The sequence below is a fragment of the Agelaius tricolor genome, unplaced genomic scaffold, assembly GCF_023055355.1.
Source record: "Agelaius tricolor isolate 1412-34295 unplaced genomic scaffold, bAgeTri1.0.p SCAF_11, whole genome shotgun sequence".
NCBI classification, from domain to species: Eukaryota; Metazoa; Chordata; class Aves; order Passeriformes; family Icteridae; genus Agelaius; species Agelaius tricolor.
In genome coordinates this window covers 25,970,427-25,993,781 of record NW_027269271.1, presented here as the reverse complement: position 1 = coordinate 25,993,781, position 23,355 = coordinate 25,970,427, and the positions used below count along the sequence as shown (strand labels likewise).

General features: G+C 41.3%; 1 protein-coding gene across 1 annotated transcript in view; it reads left to right on the top strand.

Moving 5' to 3' along the window:
• GLIS1 (GLIS family zinc finger 1) overlaps window positions 1–23,355 on the top strand; it is a 179,995-nt gene that overhangs the window by 78,705 nt on the left and 77,935 nt on the right. The window contains 2 exon segments of the mRNA XM_071436765.1: window positions 3,348–3,546; window positions 9,386–10,487. Coding sequence (XP_071292866.1) covers window positions 3,348–3,546; window positions 9,386–10,487 — 1,301 coding nt within the window.

Sequence of the window (23,355 nt, the reverse complement as noted above, 5' to 3'; positions counted from 1 at the left end):
AAATACTTGGGTAAAGTCTGCTAAGGGTGTAATGGCATCTGTGGCTAATCACTCCAGCTACTTCTAAAATGTTTTTCCTTCTCTTGTGTCCATAATAGAAAAATTTAGACTCCAAACTCATATCCCTGCTCATAGTGGTTCACTGAAACAAAGGAGAAGCCATGTTTTTTCCACAAGGCATAGAAAATCTGTCTCCACAGTCACACAGTTGGGCCTGCCTTGTAAGGGGTGTAAGAACAACTCCAGTATCTACTTCCCATCCTTTGCTTTCTTTTCCTTAGCTACTTTTCTGCCCCTAAGGCTTGGGGTCATAGGATTAAGACAATTCCTCCCATTCACCATAGAGAATGGCACAACAAGCATAAAAAACTTCAGCAAAGTGTTGATTTTGTTGTTATTGTTGAAAATGTCAAAAATGGCCTATTTCATGAATCACTTTGAAGATTCTGTGTTTTGAAGCACTCAGTTTGTTCATTAGAGCTTTCAGTGAGCAGCACAGTGCTGTGCATCTCTCTGCATGGCCTTAAATTACTGACTGTGTAGGGGCTGTGGCAGCCACACCAAACATTCAGGGCTGTGGATTATTCGGGACTCATCACATGGAATGATCTGCTGGGTGTGGGTATGGCACCTTCTCTCCCATGGCTTTGCTGTGTTGGCAGCTTTTGAGTTAATAATTTCCTCTCAGTGGAGGGATGTGGTGGCCTCTTCCATCGTGGATGATTTTCACTTGTTTGAGCAAATCTGGTACTGTTTGGTCTTTCACTCGTCTCACGTGACTCATCCAGCTGCCAGTAACGGCGTTCCATTTCTCAGTGTTGTCGTGGTACATTTTGGACATCACATCCAAACAAAACCAAGAATGGCAGCTTTTTTTTTTTTTTTTTTAACAAGAAGTAATTAAAGAGAATAAGCAGTAAGAAAAAAAAAGGCAAATGACCTAGTTTGGTCTTTGCCGCAAAACCCACAAGTCTCTGGGGATATCTAGTATGTTAGGCAAATATTTCAAATCTGTCTCTATTTCGAATGTGAGTCATTTCAATTAGACATCTTTCGGTTATTTGTTCATTGGTCTTAATTAGGTAAACTCCAAAGCACTGCAGCATGCGTTTATTGTTGAATAATTACCCTTTTGGTAAGTTTTCTTGCTCTTATCTTCTTACCCTTAATAGCTAATTTTGTCAGTAAGGGTGAAGCCTTCCTGAATAGTAAACAAGGTGTTCCCTAGGGAAGAAGAAGAGTTATTGCCCTTTAGTAGGGGTGTTTTAAATGTTGATCTCATTGTTGGACAGACAGGTTTGGCTTTGTGTAAGGAAATGTTCTGTTTTGTTCTTGGAGAATTTACTCCTAATAAGAAATGTAGGGCTGACCCTACAGGTCCTGTCCAGTGTGAGCTGTCCTTCCCAAGGTGTGTAGCCTCATCACAGTCCATGGGACCAATTGTCACGTGACTTAATCTGGCATAAATCAAGAAAAAATTCCCCCAAAGTCAGTTACCCAAAATGAAAGAAGCAAGATATCCAAAATTGAACTAACTTGATTACTCATATGGAAGGAATTGCCTGATTGCAGCCTTTGCACACTACTGTATCAACTCCTTCCGTTCCCTTGTGAACACTTTAATGTGAAGATATAAATCAAAACTGCAGGACACAAAAAGACAAAAGTTACCTTGATGGATTCCACTTCCATGAGATCCTTCTGGAAACCATTCTGCTTTTATTAGATTTACTCTCTGTAAATTAGGATTAGTTTTTTATATGGATTTATGGAATGGCTATGGTATAGTGCAAGCAGGGTGAACCCTCTGGTCGAAGGCAAGGGAGTGTGTGCTCTTTTCATCTGTTACTGGTAAGTTACAGAATGTAGGTTAAAGGCCCCTCGATACCAGTGAAAGAAGAGATCTGGTTCCAGACATGGAAAGTGCTTAAATCTTATGTGTGCCAGCCAGTGATATTAATATTGTATAGAACAGCCAGTTGTCAAAGGGCCAGATTCTGTTCTCAGTTAAAGTGGTGTAAAGTGGATTTTTTCCCTTTTTTTCAGAGGTAATGAATTCGCTTTCACATGTGCTTGGACACTTGAACACTTGGGTTGTCTGTGTTTGGAGATAATCTCACAGTTCTTTTTTTAGTTGCTTTGGGGGAAAAAGCCCGTGAGCTGCTGGTGTTGTTCCTTGTCCATCGTTGTTCCTGCTCACATGTGGCCAGCACATTTCAGAGGCTTTGGTGCAAGTGCAACTGCACTCAGGGCACTGATGTGCAAGAAATTTTTAGCTCTTACTAATTAATCTGTGAGGTACTTTGTGAAGGCAAATGGATTGGCTGAAACACAGAATTTCATGGATTTAGCATAAGTGTTCTGTTCCTTTGCAGGGAGCAAATGTGTTCTTTGATTTGACAGCTACAAGAGAAGATAATTATTTTTGACAGCACAGGGATAGTGTTCATGTTATTCTAGGAAATCTCTGTCTTCACACAAACAGGTATCAGTGTGTGCTACACTTGGTATTGCTGAGCTTTGGTGGAAGCTTCAAGTTTCTGTGTTTTGATAATATGATAAAATTGCTAAAGTACATATTTAGAAAGCCCTAATGAATTTCAGACTTGTGTCATTTGGGGAATGAAAGAGAGTGTTTTATTACAAGTCCGGTATAAATCTTAAACACTTAAAAAAGGATCTGCAGTATTTTGGAGGGAAGATACATCTTGACTGTATTCCAGGTAATTCTGCTGTTGGAAAGAGAGGAACTGTGAATTGGGTATTGTAATATGATTGATTTACCGTCTTCTCTTGGTGGTATGGCCTTTAAAAACCTATTCACAGTGTTCAACAGTGTATTTAGATACCCTTAAAATGTGATTCATCTACCCCAGTTAACAGTCAGAAGTCCTGCTAAGGTATGTATTGACCCTGAAGTGAGTTAAATTATGATGTGATAAAGCCAGAATAGGAATGGAATAAAGCCTGATGGAGCTGTAGACTCCAGAGGACATAGTGATAATTTATGTCATGGTTACAAGTAGGGCAGAGCTGATAGTCAGAAAGACCCACTATAAGCTGAAAGGCATCCAAAGTGATCTTAAACACCTCAGTCCAAACCCACCGAATAAACTGACTTTGTGGGCCAGAAGATGCTTCATTTCTGTACAGTGAGAAATAAATAACCCCAGATCCAAATTCCTTGGCAATTAATTTTTGTTTCCTTGTGAAACCTTTCATTTCCACTGCCTTCTTGTAAATATGAGAATTTTGCAGGCCAATCCAAAATGAGTTTACAAAGTTGTCAGTGGAGAGAGCTCTTAGTCAAAACCTTGTCTTTTTTTTTTTGCTTATTTTTTTGACAGTGAACGGTGGCTACAGTCACTGCAATTTGATCTCTGAGAAGAAGAACATGATGGACATGGAGATGACGAGCAGCTCGGTGCCGGTGTGCAGGCAGGGTCTGTTCCTGCACGCGGGGAGCTCCCTGGTGCGAGAGCACGCGCTGTCCCGGGAGAGGCTGCTGCACGTGGGCCAGCTCAACTTGGCGCACTCGGATCTCAGGTACCGCTCCAGGCTTCACCACCTCGAGCCCTTGGCTCCACCCCAACGCCACGGTGTCACCAAATTACTGCCTGGGAGGCAGGGATGATACTTACACCCAACCCGGTGTCCCCCACACGCTGATTTGGCATGCCACCATCAAACTTACAGGAAGCCAGTGCCACTTCTATTCCTACAGCATTTCCCTTAATGAAGTATTTTCAGAGTTCCCATACAGCCACATCCTTGGTTTTTGCTTTTAAGGCCATAATGTGAAAATTTGGTCTCTGGTTTTGATATATACACTGTAGTTGGATATGCTATGAACAGAATCTCTATTTAAACATTTGCTATAAATTAATTATATGAAAACACAGAACTCCATTATTTTTTGTTGTTGTTACAAATTTAACATTACCAGATTTTAAACAAGTACCCTAAACAGACATCCATTGTGAATAGAAACCTGCTACAAATTAAAATCTATCCATCTATTTTAATTATGCTGCTTTTTGGCAGTGTATATAATAGGAATAATCTTGACCTTTTTGAAGAGCTGTAGAAAAGAGAAGCCTCAATAAAGCTGCAGCCTTTATCTTAGGTACTTGGAATACTTGGCACTCTGTGGATGGACTTATCAGGCTCTGAAATTTCCATAGTCACAGCAAAGGGAAATATGGCCTACAGCTTGGTCTTGAAAATCCCACTGTTCCTGATTTTATTATACATATTCATGCCTTGTTTCCCCTTTTCAATTTACTGGTGGGTTAAGAACATCTGTGTTTTCAGGAGAAAGAGGCACGGTAATGTGGCGAGCAAGTGGAAAGGCTTATTTTCATGTTTGTTTGCTTGTTTGTTTGAAAAGGATAAATAATATCCATGCCACAACAAAATAATCCACTATTGCCACACGGATTTGTAGATGCCTCTGCAGCTGGATGTAAATCTGCTCCCTCCTGGTTTCTTTATGGCCCAGTGTGGGACTGGCAGTTATCAACTTTTGTTTTTTTTTTTTCATTCTGTCAGTGAGGACAATTTATGAAACAAAGATAATTAGGGCAGGAGCAAACAAAAGGAGGAAGAGAATACTCTGCTTAGATCTTTTTGAACCTTTTTGTAAATTTTATAATGAGGAAATGACAGATACCTTCTTACCTGGCATCACAGTACCCATCCTCAGAAATATGAACCCCTTCCAGCCTCCATTTGGAAGAGAATTCCCAGAACAACATAAAGGATTGTTGACTGCATAACATGAGAAAGTAGCAGGTGATAGGCCTGATTCCCTCCCTCTGCTTTGTGGCATGTCTAAAGCCTTGAGACTCTGCTGCCTCTCAGTTTGGAAATGTTTGGAGAATATCCTGAAGGACGCTACAGGTTGTTTGGTATCCCACTGGTCATGCTCTGCTTGTATGTCCACCGGGCTAACATTTGTGTGCATGGGATTTGCAAGATGGAGCCAGTGCCCAGCTCAGCTCTGTGGTCCTCACAGACACAGTGTCTCCTTGTATCACAGTGCTTTTCATGAGACACATGGCACAGAGCCAAAGCCTTGGCATTTGAGAGAAGATGGAGAGCATTTCAGACCTATTCTTTTTGTGTTGTGTGTGATGCTGAAGGTTCTTGATAAGCAAGTAAGAGGAAACAAGGTCCTTCCCTGAAGAACTGAAAACAGGAGAATGAGTGACTCAGAAGTGACTGAGCTGGGAGTGATGCCCAGGAGAGGAGTGAAGTCAGTGGGAGCCAGGGGTGCTCTGTGCCTCCCCAGATCTCAGCTTTCATCAGAAAATGGATGAGAGAAATAGGGCTGCAGTTGTCAGATATTGGAGCACATGGACATCAGGGCGAACTCTCTTTGCTTGTTCTGGCCAGCTCTAATGATCAGCACAGAAATAAAGGGAGACATAAATTCAAGCAATATCTCTGGGGAGAACTTTGAACCACTTTGCATTTCTAGGTTATGGAACATCCAAGGAAAAGCCAAACAAACCAGGGAGCACTCCCATAGCAATCAAAAATCTTATTTAGGGTTTGGGGTTTTGATTGTCTTTTTCCTTTTTTCGCTTCAATGCACTGAAAGGTGTTATCTCCTTCAGCTTCTCCCTGAAATTGTTTTCCCTTGGAAACTGTATTCTAGGGATTACTGCCTTAGTCCAAGAATCATGATCCCTCTTCTTCCTGGCCCCTTTCCCCCACTCAGTTAATAACTTTTAAGCTGTGCAGCATAATTGCTGCTACATTCTATCTGTGAATGCAATGTGTGTGGCACTGGAAAAGTCCCAATACCTTCCTCACCACAACTGGAGGCAGCACACAGCTAATGTTGGCCTTTTGTCAAATAATCCATTATCAGCTCCGGCAAACCCGCCCACACTGCGCTCAGTGCTCGGCGTGTAAAGCCCAGGGAAGGCATCAGAGCACTGGGATAGTGTTGCACAGGGTCCCTGGATGTGCAGCACAACAATCCCCTCCAGCTCCTTAAAACTGTCAGTTATCACCGGGTGCACGTTTCCAGTGGCAGTTGAAGGCATGTATGTTTTGTAAATAATCCGGAGATTTCAGATACAGTCATCTTTTCCTCTGAGGGCAGTTGGGAACTGCAGCGCTTCTGGCATGGTGCTACTGGCCTCGTGCTCTGGCTCCAATTACCACGTAAGGGAGTCTCAGGAAACACTGCCTCAGTATCCTCTGAGAGGCTGCTGTTACTCTTCAAAGGCCTTACACTCAGCTTTCATGAGCTTAAGAGGCAGTTCTGTTCCCTCAGACTGTCCATCCCTGGTGCATGGATGCTCCCTCTGAAGGGAGGTTTGTGGGTATATTCTTTTGCTGACCCCACCTGTCTTTCCAGGATTGCTTATCTGGAAGCCCCTGCAGAGCTGCTCATGCTGATTCATGTGTCCATGGTGCTCCTTGCACTGCCCTGCTCTCTTTAGTCCCTCTCATCTTACCTGTTTATTTCATGTGCATTTATATCTATATTTGTCCAGAGATTGTGAAATCCTTACAGCCAGCACAGCCTGTGGGTACCTGGAATCTGCTCCGTGGCTGTAAGAGAAAGATACTGGGGGGCAAAGAGTCAATTGGTATATGGGGAGCCCTCCTGCAAGCTGGCTGCCAGACACCTTGTGTCACTCCTGCATTGGTTTTGTTTCTGTGCCCCTTCTCCCCTCAGGACAGGGAGAAATGAGCAGGGCTTTCCCTAGAATAGTGATGGCAAAAAGGAATACAGGAACTTTGTATTAATGCACGTTGACATTGGGTACCCCAACACTCAAACATCAGGAAATTGAAGAAATGTCAAATTTCTCCCAGCAGAGTTAACTAACATGGGATGTATAATGTATGTAAATATACAGTGCTACAGAGAAAACTGCAGATCCTGGAGAGGACTTGGTTCTGATCTGCACAAGCAGCCTGTGCTTATCATTTTGTAGGCAGAGAATGGATAAGACTCATCTGTGGCAATGGGAAGAATGACTTTAGTGCCCTCATCTCATTTACTTTTGAAGTAAGGCATTCCAGCTTGCCTTGTGGTTCAGAACTCTCTTGACTCTGAGTAAGATCCTCTGCTGGAAAGGTCTCTGTTCCTGAGGATTTTGGAAACCTAGTATTTCTCAGGACAGGGATGTTTGTGTCCATCCTGCAGGTACTCTGCACTGACTCCAGCTTAATCAAAAACCAAACTTCTCTCATGGATTTCTGGCAAGATGGGAGCTTTACATAAAGCTTAATAATACAACACCAATTATCACAGGCTGAAATGTAAGGCTTGGGTTAGCTTTATATGATGTAGGAAATGTGTTGAGTTTACTTTAGCCTGAGGCTTTGGGAGCACTAAACTGTGATACAAACTGAATTATTTAGAAGAGTTTTTGTACAGCAGGAACCAAGTAATAGGAAATGCTGTGCCTGGCGTGGCATGCTGTAAAGCCTTTCTCAGAATGAGTTTAAAACACCAATCTTTCACTGAGCAAACAGAGCAGGGTTTCCCAAACATATGCAATAAAAGTATACTTATGCCACATATTTTACAGGCATATGGTTCTGTAAATGTTAAAAAATAATGTATGAATGCTGTTTGGTTTGGTTTTTTAAAATATAAAATTGCCATCTGCAGAAACAGGTGCTTTACGTTTATCCAGAGACCAACTGTGCAAACCTAAAGGGAGAAATTATGAACAATGGTTTATGGAAACCTCTAAAATTTTTTAATGTACTGTTTTAAACTTTCTGGTGGAAAACAAATTATCTGATTGTTCTGTATCAGTGAATGGTGGAGAATTTAACATCTCTCATGATTTTAAAGGGTTTTTTTACATTAAGCCCTGTTGGAGCTTAGAAACCTGTCAGTAGTGAATGCAGCGTTCCCAGTTGTGTGCCTCGGACAGGTACCAGTTTTTGACAACCTTAATTTCATGGGAAGGAAGTATTTTTGAAGCTTTTGATTGTTGTTATTTTTTTCCATCCCTTTTTGTTCTTTGGAGAGCTATTACCAAAGAAGTTTTAGAAGTTATCCTAGTTTCCCATCTTAATATTAGTGATGGATTAATGGAAATAATAGTGATAAAACAATCTAAAGTGTAAAATAAATGCAATTTATTCAGCAGGTTCATAGTTTAGTGTATAAATGTCCAAAATACTTTTAAGTACATGTATTTCATGCTTTAAAATGTGTCAGACCTGTCTTAGCTGTGCTGTCACACACAAGCTGCCAAATGGCTGGGTTTTCTTCAGCTTTTGTGGTGCTAGCATCATAAAAGCATAAAATTCATTTGAGTGGAACATGTCAGCTTAAGAGCCACGGGGCACTTCTCTGGAGGGTTTATTAGCTCAGGTACAGCTTTCCTGCACACAGTTGTACTGTTTCCTCTCCTTGGTCTGGCACGATGAAGCCATAGGTTAAACCCTCCCATGCTTTAGGGATATGTAAGGAACACCCTCTGCTCCTAAGAAAAAGCATACAGTTGGATCATCCACAGTAAATGTTTATAGCTGAGATAAAATGTTTTATTTTAAGCCATAAACCAGTTGCTAACTGCTTGGAAGAAAATGTTAGGAGGAAATGTTTCTTAATGCAGTGCTTTTCTGAAAAGTCTTTTGTGGAGTTCCTCAAGGTTCTGCTTCCTCAATGAATGGATTCAACACACATGAAAAATAATGAAAAATCACTTCTGCAAAACAGAACTGTGATTTACAGTCCCATGCACTCTTTATTATGAAAAATGGAGATGGGAGTACATAGGCTGCCATTTTAAATTTACTGGCTGTAAATTTTTTATTTCGTGGAAGTAAATGCTCAGCGGATCTCTCATTGATTCTGGAGTGCTGGTTGAAAGCAAGCAGTTCTTTTGCTGTATTCCTTTTTACTTCAGTGATATGGCTCCTTTTTTAATTTAGCAAAGGAAAGCATGTCTCTAACATGTAAGCAAAGCTCAGCTAGCCTTTTTTGTGTCAACAAGAATGCCAAGGCATTTCCCCAGTGTGCTCTGAGGAAAATGACAATATTTTAATAATTCAGAAATGCCCAAAGTTCTCAAACTTCATTCTCAGCTATTGTTTTGCCCAATCTATTATGCATTGAAAGTCTCAATCATGATTGATGAGCTGCCTGTAGCAGTGAAGATTCTCTGTTCCATATGTAACCCAGTGTGTCAAATTAATCCTGTGTAAAGTGATTCTGTCTTTGCCCAGGTTGGAGAGGAAGCATTGCAGATTTTTTTGGTGTAATTGCTTCATTAGACAGGCAACATCAGCAGAGAGCAAGTGCTTCCATTCTGCAGGGCTGAACGAGTGTTGTGTCTTGTACAAAAATCATAAACCCTGTGGTGGTTAGTGATGCTTAATGAAAACTGTATTGCAGGTCACCCAGGTTTCAAGACTCAGTAGATTCTGCTGCTCCATGCCTGAATGGAAGTCACCCGGCTCAGCACATTAAACAAGAATGCCCCAGTGATTATAAGGTTCTGTCTGAGGCTTCCACACATAGGAGGATTACAGAGGGGATGGAGCTGAGAGCCTCCAGTAGTCTGCATCCTGAACTAGACCTAATGAATAATAGCTTTACAAATTCACTTTCATCCTACTTGTTTAATAATGAACACAGCTCCTCCCTGGGTCCTTTGTCACTTGGCACCCCTCAGCACTCGGCCAGGCTACAAACAAGCAATCTGAAGAAGAGATGCATCTCTGTTGTGCCGTCTTCAGCCGAAGGAATCGATATTACAGCGATCATCCGCACGTCGCAGACGTCACTGGTCACCTGCGTGAATGGACTGCGAGCTAACTCAGCTGGCATTTCCTCTCATCCTGTGGAGATCAGTCATCACAGTGCTCAAAAATCCTCTCAGCCCCAGTCTTGCTCTCAGCCTGGAAACCCTTGCAGTATTCCCTCCCCTCCAGCATGTCTTGTACCTCTTTCCACTGAATGTGACAGAGGTGACTGTGAGCAGATACAAATGCAGCAAGTCGAGGAGAATGGCAGCCTCAGCCTTATGATGAATGGCACGAGCCTTCCTCACCAGAACTCCTCGCACGGCACCCAGAAGGTGAGTTTCTTAAAACAAGAACCGGCTGATGATTATTCCTCCACTGCTGATCTTTTTCGCCATCACCAGGGGCTGCCTCCCCCTTACCACCTCCACCAGCAGCTCGGCCAGACCCCGGGGACGCTGCCTCACCTCAGCACCTCCCTGTCTCCCAAGTCCCTGCAGCCCAGCGACGCCGATGAGCAGGACCTCAGCAGTGGCAAGCAGGTGTGTCAGTGGATTGACTGCAGTGCCACTTATGACCAACAAGACGAACTGGTCAGACACATAGAAAAGACTCACATTGACCAGAGGAAAGGAGAGGACTTCACTTGCTTCTGGGCAGGCTGTGTCCGCCGCTATAAACCCTTCAATGCTCGTTACAAACTGCTGATTCATATGAGGGTTCACTCTGGAGAAAAACCAAACAAGTGCATGGTAAGTCTGGATTATATTTGTTTGAATAGAAACATAACTGCTCTTCTCTCTTTCTTGCTCTCTCTTCGATCTTATTCCAGTATAATTGTTGTGCTTTCCTGTAACTTAGTCTGTAGCAGGCTAAAGGGGAATTGGAGAAAACCTTAATCTAGAAGGATATGATTGAGTAAGAAATACTGTAGTTCTTGGAAAAGGGATTCGGTTTCCTTATATGAGAGCTTAACTTTTAATACAGTGCTTTGTTTTTTTAATATTCATTAAACCACTAATAAAGTGATGATCAAAGCACGCAGCCGTCACTTAACGTAAAACAAAGTCACTGAGCCTCGGGTGACATTTTTAATCAAGAAACATAAAACACATCTAATGAAATTCTTCTCATTCCTGCAGCTGAACAATAACCCATAGAGTTGTAAGTGCAAAAGCTTCAAATGTAGTTTAGACAAAAGAAAGAAACTTGTTAAAGGATTTTAAACAGTTAAAAGACTAAAAAGACTATATTTAATTACATTTTCAAAGGTTGTTAGGGTTTTTTTAATTTGCGAAACAGAGCTTTAAAAATAAGTAAAAACCATTGTTCTCTTCTGATCAAGAAGATGTAAACAACAGCAGTGTTCCAAAAAGAGGATCTTGGGAATAGCACCATCTCTGCATCTGCCCACCATGATGACAATATGGCCAAACTAAAATAAAAGTTAATGACTTCCATTAAGCTTTCCACATGTTTGAAACAACAATGATACAAGACCCTGACTGAAACAGATGAAGCAAAACAAGTTTGACATAAGCTTCCAAATTGGGCCATGAAATTTGGAAAGTCTCACTTGTAACACCCACACGCGTGTGCACGCGTGCACACGCGCAAAAAAGTGCAGACAAAGGGAATGGTTATGGCAGCAGGTTGGGGTTCCTGATAGGCAGAATTTTCAGCTATATGTCTATTTTATTGTTTTGATGCAATGGAAAATGCTTGTAAGGATGTTAGATGATGACAGACTTTTCCATGGTAAGCTGTAGCTTTGTATGGAGGAATAGGAAAGAATGTAGAAAAAACTTGCAGGCCTGCTATGGTTATGGAAGAGAAAAGGAAGAAAACAGGAGTATTCAAAATGTGTTGCAGAGAGAAGTTTTCTCTGATTGCCCTGATTATCTTTTTACTTCCATTGGATAAATGAAAAACATTATCTTAATGTCTGCACAGTTTAGTGGGTTTTTCCTCAGATAATACTGGAAACAGTGCACATACTTAGAGAATACCATCAAATTGTCCAAGATAAAATGGAAACACTCTAAGACTTATGTGTTTCTTTTTGCTTTGAAAGCAAGAACTGAGTGGTTCTATTCCAGAAGTAGCTCAATGACATTTCCTAGATTTACAAAAGAGTTTAACTTCCCCTGAATAGATCTCTTTTATTTATCAATTATCAAAGGATAATGCAAGTTTGCTTCTTTCCAAACAAAAGCGTAGGTAAGTAAATTGAAAGCATACTTAGAACATGAAGCCCTGATTAGTTTCCTGTGGTACTGAAAGATCAGTAGACTCTGTGGATAAGGGAACTTGTCTCTTTTCCTGAAAAATGCATATTTAAAAGGTATTGTATGGCAGATTTCTAATGTTACATTCCCATTCCTACAGAAAACTTGGTAAACCAGAGAAATGCTGAAATATCTTAGTAAATGGTAAAAATGTCCTACTTTCAATTAATTTCATCTGCAGTAAAGTGCCAGCTCTTGATAACACATCAAGGTTTTGTGAATAGGTTGGAAAGACCTCTGCATCTGATATTGCAGACAGCCTTTATGTCATATTTATATAGCCTTGGCATGTAAGCATAGAAAAGATCTCTTTTACTGGAGCAGATATTGTAGTTGTTCCCATACATGGAGCAGCCCAATCAGGACTGGGAGCTCCATATTGCTCAACTTGGAGTTAACTCTTCTCTTCCCACAGGAAGAGCCATCCACTGTCAGCAGAGGTATTGTGTGTTAAACCTTGCAGTCTGGAATGCTGCAGGGAGGGAAGTGGATCCAAGAGAATACACAGAAACCATCTCTTCTTTGCAAATTTAGTTTTTCTACCCTGAAAAGAGCTTGATCTAGTGGAGGCAGGATCCAAAGCTGCAGCACAGCTCCTTGAAGTTATTAATATCAAGTGGGGATTATTTGCCCAGTGAATTCCATTCCACGTGAAACAGGGGTTGGTGTGCAGTGTTGTGTTGTGCAGTGATGTCACATCATTTTAAATGATGGCTTTTCTTTTGGTGTGGCAATAATTGTGCTGCAAATTAAGAAGGCAATTCATTCTCTGTCTATAGAAGTCTGAGATTTTGTTTTGTTTTTGGTGTCGGTCTGATAGAGTATCTTTGTGTATCTTGCATTTGTAGTGGAGATTTTCTTTTGCTGTTCACAATTACCCATTGTACTTTCTTTTTAAGCCCTTGATTTCTCTCTTGCCTGTGAGATTACTGCCTGACTAGGTATTGAACTGTTCAGGAGAAGCTAACAGTGAACAGCACCCCGCCCTCATACATAAAAGTACTTTTCCATGTAAAATTATTAATTTCTTATGACAGGCTTTGCTACTATGTACTGTAATAGACAAAGGAATTTTGGAATTCAAGCTACTTGAGAACAGGAAATACATGAGACATTTTGATTGAAAAGTAAATGGTTCACTAAAACTGCAGTTAATCCTTTTATTATCTTTCCAACAGCAGTTTCCACAATACTTTCATGAGGTAAGCTTCCTTCAGTCCAACTGTAACACTCTCATTGTTGCAGCTGGTTTGAATTTAGCGAGCCTGCTTCTTTCTTTACTACAGACAGGCGACAGGCAAAACAGGATCTGCTGTGGAGCACTGCTGATGTTTTGGGCCCATATTCTGCTCACTGTGTTCCATTGCCAGAGCTGGTACTATGAGTATTCTGTTTTCATATTCTGTTAAATATTCTAATTAAGTGGTGCCTTCTCGTCATTGTGTCCTTCAGTTTGGTTTTTCCTTGGGCTCTGCAAGTAGTCTAAAGGAAACTACCTAATCTCTTTGCAATATCCTGTTATGTTTCATACTTAATTCATGTTATTTTAGTTTTATTAAATTTGGGGTTCATCTGCATTATAATCAAAAATATATCCAACAAAAATAATGATGCAATGCCTTTAAGACTTTAACTTCTGAAGATTAATTTCATGCTTTTTTAGATTTGATGTCCCAGACAATTGGAATTTTGATTGTCTGAGACAGCAAAAATTAGCAAGCTTAAATGGTTTTTATTTTAAAAAAAGGAAGAGAAAAAGTTTCTCATAGCTGCATCTTTTGCTGCCTTTCAGTTCTTCGAATACTTTGGTGAGTAGAAGCATGCTGATCTCCAGATATTGCATCCTTGGTTTAAGCCTCTACTTGCAAATGTAAAAACAGAGCTGCTCATTTACTTGTCTAGAATTGTTTGATTTGGACAAATCTGTAGTTGGCTTATTAGTTTACCCTCTTGTACTCTTGTGGCTTTATAATGAGTAGAAAATATGTTCCCATCACTGCATTCATGTGTGCTCAGGGGCCTCTCCAGACAGGATCAAGGTAAATGATTTATCTTCATGTAATTTCTACAGGTGTAATTAGTGTTCATAGAAATTTGCTATCATAATATATGTAACATCCATGAAAGGAGCTGGACAGGGATAATATTTATGGTTAATATCTTTAGTTTTTGTATTTCAAAGAAACAAATGTCTCCTGTGTGTTCTAGACCTGTTTCTCTGTGTTTGCCTAGAGAGTCAAGACTTTGAAGCAGAACCTTTTTTCATGTATATATTCAACTTACTCAGTTTGGGAGGAATCTGGATGGAATGATTTGGGTGCTGTATTGTACACAGTGAAATTCAGCACCTGTGCTGTTTGTAGTCAGTTCTTTTGAATCCCTAAGGCTGAGACACCATAGGTACTGCATTAAACATGGGGAAATTGAGACAGAGAAGATAAGTAACTTGCCTCAGGGCGTCTTTAGGCAATTCCAGCATTCCAGGGCAGATCTTGTGTTCCAATCACCATTTCACACAAACTAACAATTTGTAATTTACTGGTGAAACAGATTTTTGTACAGATTGCACAAAAGATTGCGCTCTGGCTGAACTTCCTGTTAATTTTTCGCTGCACGTCTCTGACGCAGTTGGTTTGACATGATGTGAGTGTGTGAGAGCTTTCATCAGAAGGCTTGGCTGCATCTGTAACACTTCATGGGCAGTGACCTGGTTATTGGGAATACAGGAGAATGAATGCCTGTGGAGCAGATTAGTATTATTGCTTCTGTTTCTGAGGAAACCAGCGTGGCATCTCTGTTCTCAGTAGATGGCGAGTCTGATGCCGTCTGCAGTCCATGGGGAGCGTGTGTCCAGCAATGCAGGGTGGGAAATGAGATCTCTACAGGGCTACAGCTACAGAGGAGTCTCAGGGACAGCCCTGCATCTGTGGGGAAAATGGGTCTGCATGCAGCAGCTTATCCACTTGTGAGTTACTTCACCTAAACAATGAGTTTCCATGCCTGACTCGAGGGAATGTTGTGGAAGTCTGGAAAGTGTTTTCAGCTTTTGGAGTGGAGGGTGTCATGCACTGATGCCAAAGGAGTGCTTTAAAAGAACAACAATAATACTGGGCTCACTTTCTTTCCTTTGAAGTCAGTAGTAGGAAACATCCATTCTATCAAAGCTGCCTCAGCAGAGATCTCTCTTTTTATTAGGTCTCTGATGGCATTTCCCGATACTGTCAAGGAACGTCAGCATTCAAAACACTCTGATTAGAGGAGTAGACAGCAATTCAGTGGTTTTGTGGAAACACAATGTTTGTTTGTTTACAAAGCCCACTGCAGATTCCAGGGCAGTACAAATGGGTTTAAGCGTGTCCCAGCACTGGAGGGCAGGCCAACAACAAGCTTTAGGCTTGGCTCTCTCTCAGCTCATGCCCAACCAGCTGGTGAATTTGAACTGGTGTCTGTCCACAGGAAAGCTCCACACTAGCAGATCTTGCAGAGCAAAAGCAGCAGAAATTACTGGGCCCAGATTCCATTGTGAGTGGGATTGTCCTGTGTTCCAGTGCAGCAGGACAGAATTGCAAATGACTATGGTGCAATGGCCCTGCACTGCCCTTGGGACCTTGCCTTGAGCTGGGCTGCAGAGGGGGAGCTGCCAGGGTTTTCCTGAAAGATCATCAGCCTCCCAGTTTGGTCCTGGGATTGTTGGGCTTCTATGATGTGCATGTCCTTTATCAGGCTGATACAAAAGTGATACAGGATGCTGGACCTGGTGGGATTGTGCTCTGAGCAAGCTGGACTGGCTGCCTTTTCTCTTGCTTTCCAGCAGTCTGATATGGGTTAGGTCTGGCTGACATACTGCCAGGGTTCTTTTTGCGTAAATCTAAATAAATTAAAATGAAGTAAATTCCAAGTGTTGCTGCCAGAATCCAGAATGGCTTTCAAGTTCACTTGTCTGCCTTAAAAATGTTATACAGGATGCTGAAGAGATCTGAGAAATGGAATATGGTAGTTAGAGGTATAGCATGAAACTTCCATGGAGGAGGCTTTTAGATACAGACTTTTTATAGCCTACAAGAATGTTTAATTCCACAAGGTTTAATTTCATTTGACCTGATAAATAATTAAGTAATTTGGGACCTGTTTAAAACATACTAATCCTGAAGATTTCCTGATATATTTTGCAGATCTGGTGACTGTGTGTAGATATTGCTGTTTAGTGTTTTAAATAAGAAACAAAGTGGGGTATTAGAAGTACTATCACCACAACACAGGGGGCACTCCCCCCGTGAAACTCCCTGCCATAGGATATAGTAATTAATTGCCACTATTATGGTTCTCACAGTGTTGGATAATTTCCACTAACAATACTTGGTATCTGCTGAAGGTAAGGTGATAGGCAGATAGTGGTTTAGGGAACAGATAGCTTTGTGACAAAAGCATGGATATTCATTTCCATCCTCCATGATAGAAATTTTATTAGGTATTCCACCAGTTTTTTCAAACCAGCAGTAGGATCACAGTAGAGCTTTGAGAAGAAAACATTAGTGAATCCAGGTCACCTTCATTTTGGAAAAGAAGTGATGGGGGACAGTGAACAGGGCTAGAGGATTTTGTTACTATTGACATTTTATAGACAATGTGTTATTTTGGAAATGTTTCAGTATTTCAACCCATCATTTTTTACTTCCTGTTTCAGTATGAATAAGGTTTAAACAAAGACGCTTCTTTTTGTTGTTGTTTAAAAGCTTTTCCCATTTGATTTATTCAGTGTTTTTGTTTTGTTAGTAGAGTCCCCCAAACAATTATATTTCAGCTCATCCTGGACTGATTTATCTTTTCTTCATTCTTCAGTGTTCTGATTTGGCTACTGAAACACATATTTTTCACCACATTTCCAACTGTGACCTGATTTGAGTACAAGGAAAATGATCCATTTGCCTGCAAAGCCACAAATACTCGTCAGAATGCTAAACACTGAGCTTTTGACAAATACCTGACAGTGCTCTGATTGAAAGAGAGCATCTCAAGTAGGGAACAGTTTTGTACTAAAAGTGGTTCTCCCCAGGGACTGTGCTGCTGGCACCCTCGTGGCACACAGGATGGGCAGGACTCCTCCACACCAAGCAAAGTCATTCATGTTCTTTGTCAAATAATATGGGCTGAAGTACGCCCAGCTTAGAAAAGTGAAATTTATTAGTTGTGACCTGCCATGTCTGGCTGCCAGACAGACTTCTAGGCTGTCTCCCTGTGTCTCCCAGGTCTTTTTTGGAAGATTTCTTCTAGGCTCCCTTCCCTTTTCTTTGCCCAGTTTGCATACAAAAAACATACATCTCGATACCATGTTTTTATCTTTATCCTCTTGTCCCATAAGACTCAGCAAGTAGTGATTCTTCTCATATTAAGACACTCACAATTATTTCCAGCTCTGCTGTGGCCTGGTTTTGCATGAATATTTATTCAAACCCCAGTCTCAGCACAGACCCATAAACCTCTCATGAGGCATCACCTTTTGAAGATGTCTTGCAAGCAGCCTCCTAACTCCCAATTCATTCCAGCTGCACCACAAGATCACTTTCTTTGCCATGCAGATCAATGGATTTTATCAAATAATCACATCTGAGGAGCAAAAAGGGAGAAAGGCTTTCCAGCCTCTAAGCACTACATTTGCAATAACTCTTCAAGATTTCTGTAGCTCACCATTTTCCATGCAGCAAAAGTGTGACAAGGTTTCTTTCTGACTGTCTCCCCTGCCTTGGAGTGAATCATCCATGGGTTTCACTGTTTAAATCTGCTCAGTAGTAAAGATAAGTGATACACCCTCAACTAGTCAGATGCATTCTCCACTCTAGTTATAAGTTTTACAGAGCAGGAAATGTAATTGTGAAATAGCTGTTTGCTGTAGGAATACCTTAATACATCTCAAGAGTACCTCAAAGATGTGTCCAGCAGTTGTGTCCTAAAACCATAATTCTGCAGGATCCAGCATCATTTTGGGAGGGTGAGTTGTCTCCAGAAGATCTGGGAAAGCAGGGTGCATTCAGTAATTTGAATAATATATACAAGCAACGAGAGAGGAATTTTCTTTTTACCCCTTGAAATTTAATTTATAAAAAAACCCTTGCATCGGAATATTATTAATCCTGTCATTTGGTGGACAACTTGGATGCTTGGTGCAGAACTTGTAAGTTCTAAAATTTTAAGCAAGTATTTGTGCTTGTGTTCTTGAGGTTAAGTGCTTGGCTTTATTTTATTCCTTTGTATGTGTTCTGTGGGGATTATTAAAAGTGGTAGGAATTGTTCAGAACTCTCAGTGATTTAGCCTCTCTGAACAGTGATTAACCTCAAGAAGGAAAAATAGTTTGTATCACCTGGCAGAAGGCTTGGTCAAATTAAAAAGCCATAAAATTAAATATTGTTTAAAACCCGTGCCAACGATATACTTAATAATATTTCTTATTAGGCCAATACGTTTTAATACTCGTTATTAGTGAAACCTATGTCATTTAATAAAAATGTTAATCTGCATTTGTAGGCAACAGAGAGGCTGTATAGTGTAGTCTCGGGGGAGAAAGAGGAATTTAGTGCACATTAAAAACTTTTTACAGTCATTTATGCAGTTTTATCTCAGTTCTCAATGTGATGCATTTGTTTGTTACTTTGGGGCAAACCAGCAGCAGTTGGCCTTTAATATCAGATGAGAAATGAAAAGCCATCATTGCACAGTGCAGGGTCAGATTCTGAAACCTTCACTGGCTCATTTAGCAAGTAGTCCAGTGGGCCTGGTAAAAAAACAATGTGCTGGTTAGGCTAAGTATATCAAAATGTGACCTGCTGGCATCTGACAGCTCACTCTGAGCTATTTCCAAAAGCAGGTCTGGTTTTGGGTAGGTTTGTTTTGGAGGTGCCCTGCTCTGCACCTCTGCAGTTGAGTTCCTCTTCCTCTCAGACCAGGAATGGAGTTACTGAAATGCCGTGGGATATTGTCACCTTGGATCTCCTTTTCCTTACAAGTACAATGAAATAAATTTCTTTGGAGCACAGTGAGGGTGAATAATCACTGTGAGGTACTGAGGCCAATAACTTAATGTGCCCATAATGCTATTTTGCATCTCTAATTATTCCTTCTGCTGAGAATCTCAAAGCTCTTTCAAGCTTTTGCCTGCCAGCAGCGTTTCCTGTGTGATGAAAACTCCTGTGCCCAAGTTCTGGATACAGTTGAATTAAGACAAATTACTCTGCTGCTTTCTCTCCCTGTTTAAACTGGTGTCATTGTAAAGAACACATGAAATGTCTGGTGGAAAAGGCAAGGAAAAGACATCCTCCTTCCCAGAGTATATTCTCTTTCATGTATTTTGTAAAGTTGGTGTAAGACTGTGCACCGTTGCTGACCAGAAAGACCCTTCTACTTCAGAACATTATTCTCATGAGTAGAGGTGTGCAAGACAGTGATTTTATTCAGCTGTACTGTGGCTTTCAAAGAAAATGTCACCATTGTAGAAAATTCAGTGCTCTGTGTTCTGTCTTACACCTGTATTTTCTGTATTTGGGTAAATCAGAAATGGCTGCATTTCAAATAGCTGTGCATTTAATCACAGACATTTGTCAGTGCCTGACTTTTCTATTTACATCCCTGGTTGATTGTGGAGTCAAGGAACAATAGGAGTTTTATTTCAAAGTCTGCTGTAGCTGTCTATATCAGTGTCTTCCCTCCATCTCCTTCTTTTATTGTTGTGTACAGATAACATATGTGTGAAGAGATCCTCTGCTCAGGTACAGTGGAGCTGCAGTGTTAAATAATTGATCTTGATCTGTCTTTTGAAACTGCATCCAAGGCATTTAAAAGTGGGAAATGGAAAAAGCATGTTCTCATAATCCAGCTCAGTAAAGTTTGCACAACTGCTCTTTGTTTCATCATGCCTACAATAAATCTTTCATTTTTGCCAATTGAGAATGCCTACTAAATCTGCAAATGATTACTTCCCTGAATTGTGTTGGGATTCTTGCAATACATTTTTCTTACATGGGTAATGATAAAATAAGAGTCCATCAAAAAATATTTTATTGCCTGGCAGAGAGCCTTTTATGAAATGGTTTTGATTCAAGGAGATTCTTCCAAGTGGTTTAGAACCGTTGCTTACAACTTCCCTTTAACCCTTGCATGGAGGGCTGCCAGGCCCTGGGAATGTCAGGAACAGGGTCAGTCAATCAGCAGCTGGTGGAATGCAGGACCTGGGTATCAGTTTAACCTGCAGCCCTCGGCCTGAGAGCGCGAGCGCCTGCTTGTAAAGGGGATTGTGTTACCACGAGATTAGAAAGCTGATGGATGTCAGACTGGTGGGAACCTTGTAAAACTAATCTGCTCTATCCATGTTGATATGATTGCACCCTGCTTCAGCGAGAGAGTGAGGAAGATGCAGTATTACAAAAAGGAAAGCACAAGGCAGAACTGGCGGGGCCATCTGGGTCACTGAGCCCAGGCACCACCTTACAATAATCCTTCAGTACACCCAGAGAGTGCCTCTCTGTCCCTGCTTTCAGGAAAGGTGTATTGTCAACATTGTGGCTTGTAAGTCAGGACCTTTCAGTCATGTGAAACAAATCCTGCTCTTTTTCCCCTTGGTTTCAGATTGGGTACGGCTGCGTTTGTCTGCCTGTGCTCAGGAGCCACCAGCTGTAGGAATTACCCTGCTTTCCTTGCAAAGACACAGTCTCAACCTGGTTCCCTGCGGGCCTCGAGCAAACTGTCTCTACATAAAACAAGGCCCAGGGGGATGTTCCTGGAATGGTGCAAGTCATGATGCCTGAAAACCCTATTCAAATACTGCAGGGAGAAGGGATCTGGCAAGAGATAGATACCTTGTGGTACTTGCTTGCACTCAAAAAACAGCAGTAGACGTGACTGTGTGGGGTGCTCTCAACAAAACCACATCTGTTGCTTGATGTGTTGCCCACTTGCCTCCATGTAATAAACTGTCCCCTCAGAAAAGACATGGGAGATTAGGAAAAAAAAGCAGATTGTGTGAAAATACTTTTAAGTATCACAATTACTTGCAGGGTTTTATCTTCCTGCATATCCTCAGATGTAATGACATTTTTAATTGCATGGTCGTGGTGATCTCAGAGTTCCCTGTTTACAGTACTCTGGTCCAACTGAACATTTTTAGGTCATGCTTTGTCTTCAAGGCCAAGGAGTGAAAAGCTGACAACACCCAGGAACCAGACATGCATCAGATGAACAGGGCACACCAGCTTAGTCAGAGTAATTCTTTTAGCCAGGTAGGTTATAAATAACGTGTTTTACATTTCAGATTGGCAAACCTCCTCTTGCATACACCTTGCTTCTGAGCTGAAGTGATAAAGTTGTCTCAGTTAATCACTGATCATTTCTGTTCAGGTTTTGAAAGGAGGCATTCAGGAATACTTTCAGGTGTGAAGAGACTTGGCTGAATTTGGAGGGAGAGGTATTGGAGGTAACAGTGAACATGATGGGAAAAGGCTGGGTGAGGGATTCTGCATCATCCCTCCTCACAGATGGATAGTGAAAAGAAGCAAATTTAGGACTTTGTAAAGGAAAGGCTTTTTTAACACTGAGTAAAGTTAAATGAATCAGAATGCAAGGAACCTTTTTGAAGCTTGGGTCTTCTCAGGGGACTGATACCCCCAGCCTTTCTCAGTACCTCTCAGGCAACTTGTAGCCAGGCCACTAGAATGACAGCACATTTAAAACACGAATACTTGTAACTGCATTACTTCATTTCTAGTGCTGTAAAAATACCATTCGCATAATGGGGTAATGGCCTGCAAGTTCTCATGATTTCAACTGTTTTGGAGTTACAGGAGTTCTGTTCCTTTATGGCAAGCATCCATTTTTCATTTTAACATCTTTGGCACTTGCCTAAAGGATGGGAAATTAAAAAATGATTAAGGGGACAGAGAGACTGTTTTTTAAGGAAAGATGAAAGGAATTAAACTGAGGCTGGGGTGGGGAGAAAAGAAAAGGGAGGGATTGTTTAGGAAAGAATAGAAAACAAGTAGGGGTGATTGGGCAAAATCAGGCAAAGGAGAATTTAATTTTTCACTGAAGGTTTCCCAAAGAGGAGGTCTCTTTTAGAGTGGAATAATTTCGTAGTGGAAATAGAAGATGCCCAACTGTATGAGTAACATAAGCTGTCTTACAAAATTGGAAAATAAATTGCAGGGAATAATTTTGAAAGCAAAATTACATCACATTTCTGCCACTCTCTGAACACAGATTATTGCATTACTAGGTGTAAGAGAAGGAAGTGCATTAGCAGGCACAGGGATGCAGTTTAAGCCTTCAGATGCCTGCACTCTGAATGTATTATTTGTGTATTTTTGTCCTGCTGATGTTGCTATGAGGTAGCTGAGGATGGTCCCCATGCAAAGCACCTGGTGCTCAGCATCCCTGCAGTTGGGGACCCCACTGTCCTCCCAGGCCAGACTCTCAGACCTTCTCACAAACAGAAATGTGCTTGCATTTCACAGTGGCAGGTGTGAAGTGGGGGATGACTGGCTAGAGAGTCCATTTGCCAAGAAAGGTACCTTTTGTTTTGCTTTGCCTTTACCAGGTTTGACCTTGATAGAACAAAAAGTTTCTTCTCCTCACCATGAAGGAAAGTCTCACTGTTGATTCCAGTGAAAGCTACCTCATGGATCTTTGTGCCAGAAACACTGTGCCATGACACATGGATGCTTTATTTCTGCTGTGAAACAGGGCAGAGAGAGACTGTTGGGCACAGCAGCAGCTTCACCTGCAGCTTCCTGGTCCAACTCACTCAAAATTCAGGCAGTGAAGCTCAGGTGCTGGATCCAGCTTGTTTGGTGTACAGTGGTGGGTGTCCCAGAGCCCCGGGGCTGGGTCTGTGTTCGGATGGGGAAGGGAGCCCTGGGCATGTGGGAGCTGCACAGGTACAGGAGCACAGGCAGATGGTGGCAAACAAAACCTGGGCAGAGGGACAGAAGCCAGATCCTTTGCAGACATCTCTGCTAAATCTGTATTTTTTGCTCTTTGTTTGCACCAGCCATTTTGAATGAGTTGTTCCCTTTAGCAGCTTAAAGCACTGCCATGGAGAATTTATGTGATGGTAGGTACCATGACATAAATTTTTATAGGTAGACAGGAGGGTGCAAGGTTAGAAGTTAGGGTTGAATATTTCAGCTTGTCAGATATAGCTTCTGATACGTGTCAATTGTTTTGTGAAAATCAGGGTTGGAACACATCTCTGAATGGCATAGAAATAAATGGGTATCGTAGTCATACCAGAGACTTTCAATTTTGATTGTTTATAGCAACGCTGACAGAAACTAACACTATACACAAAAC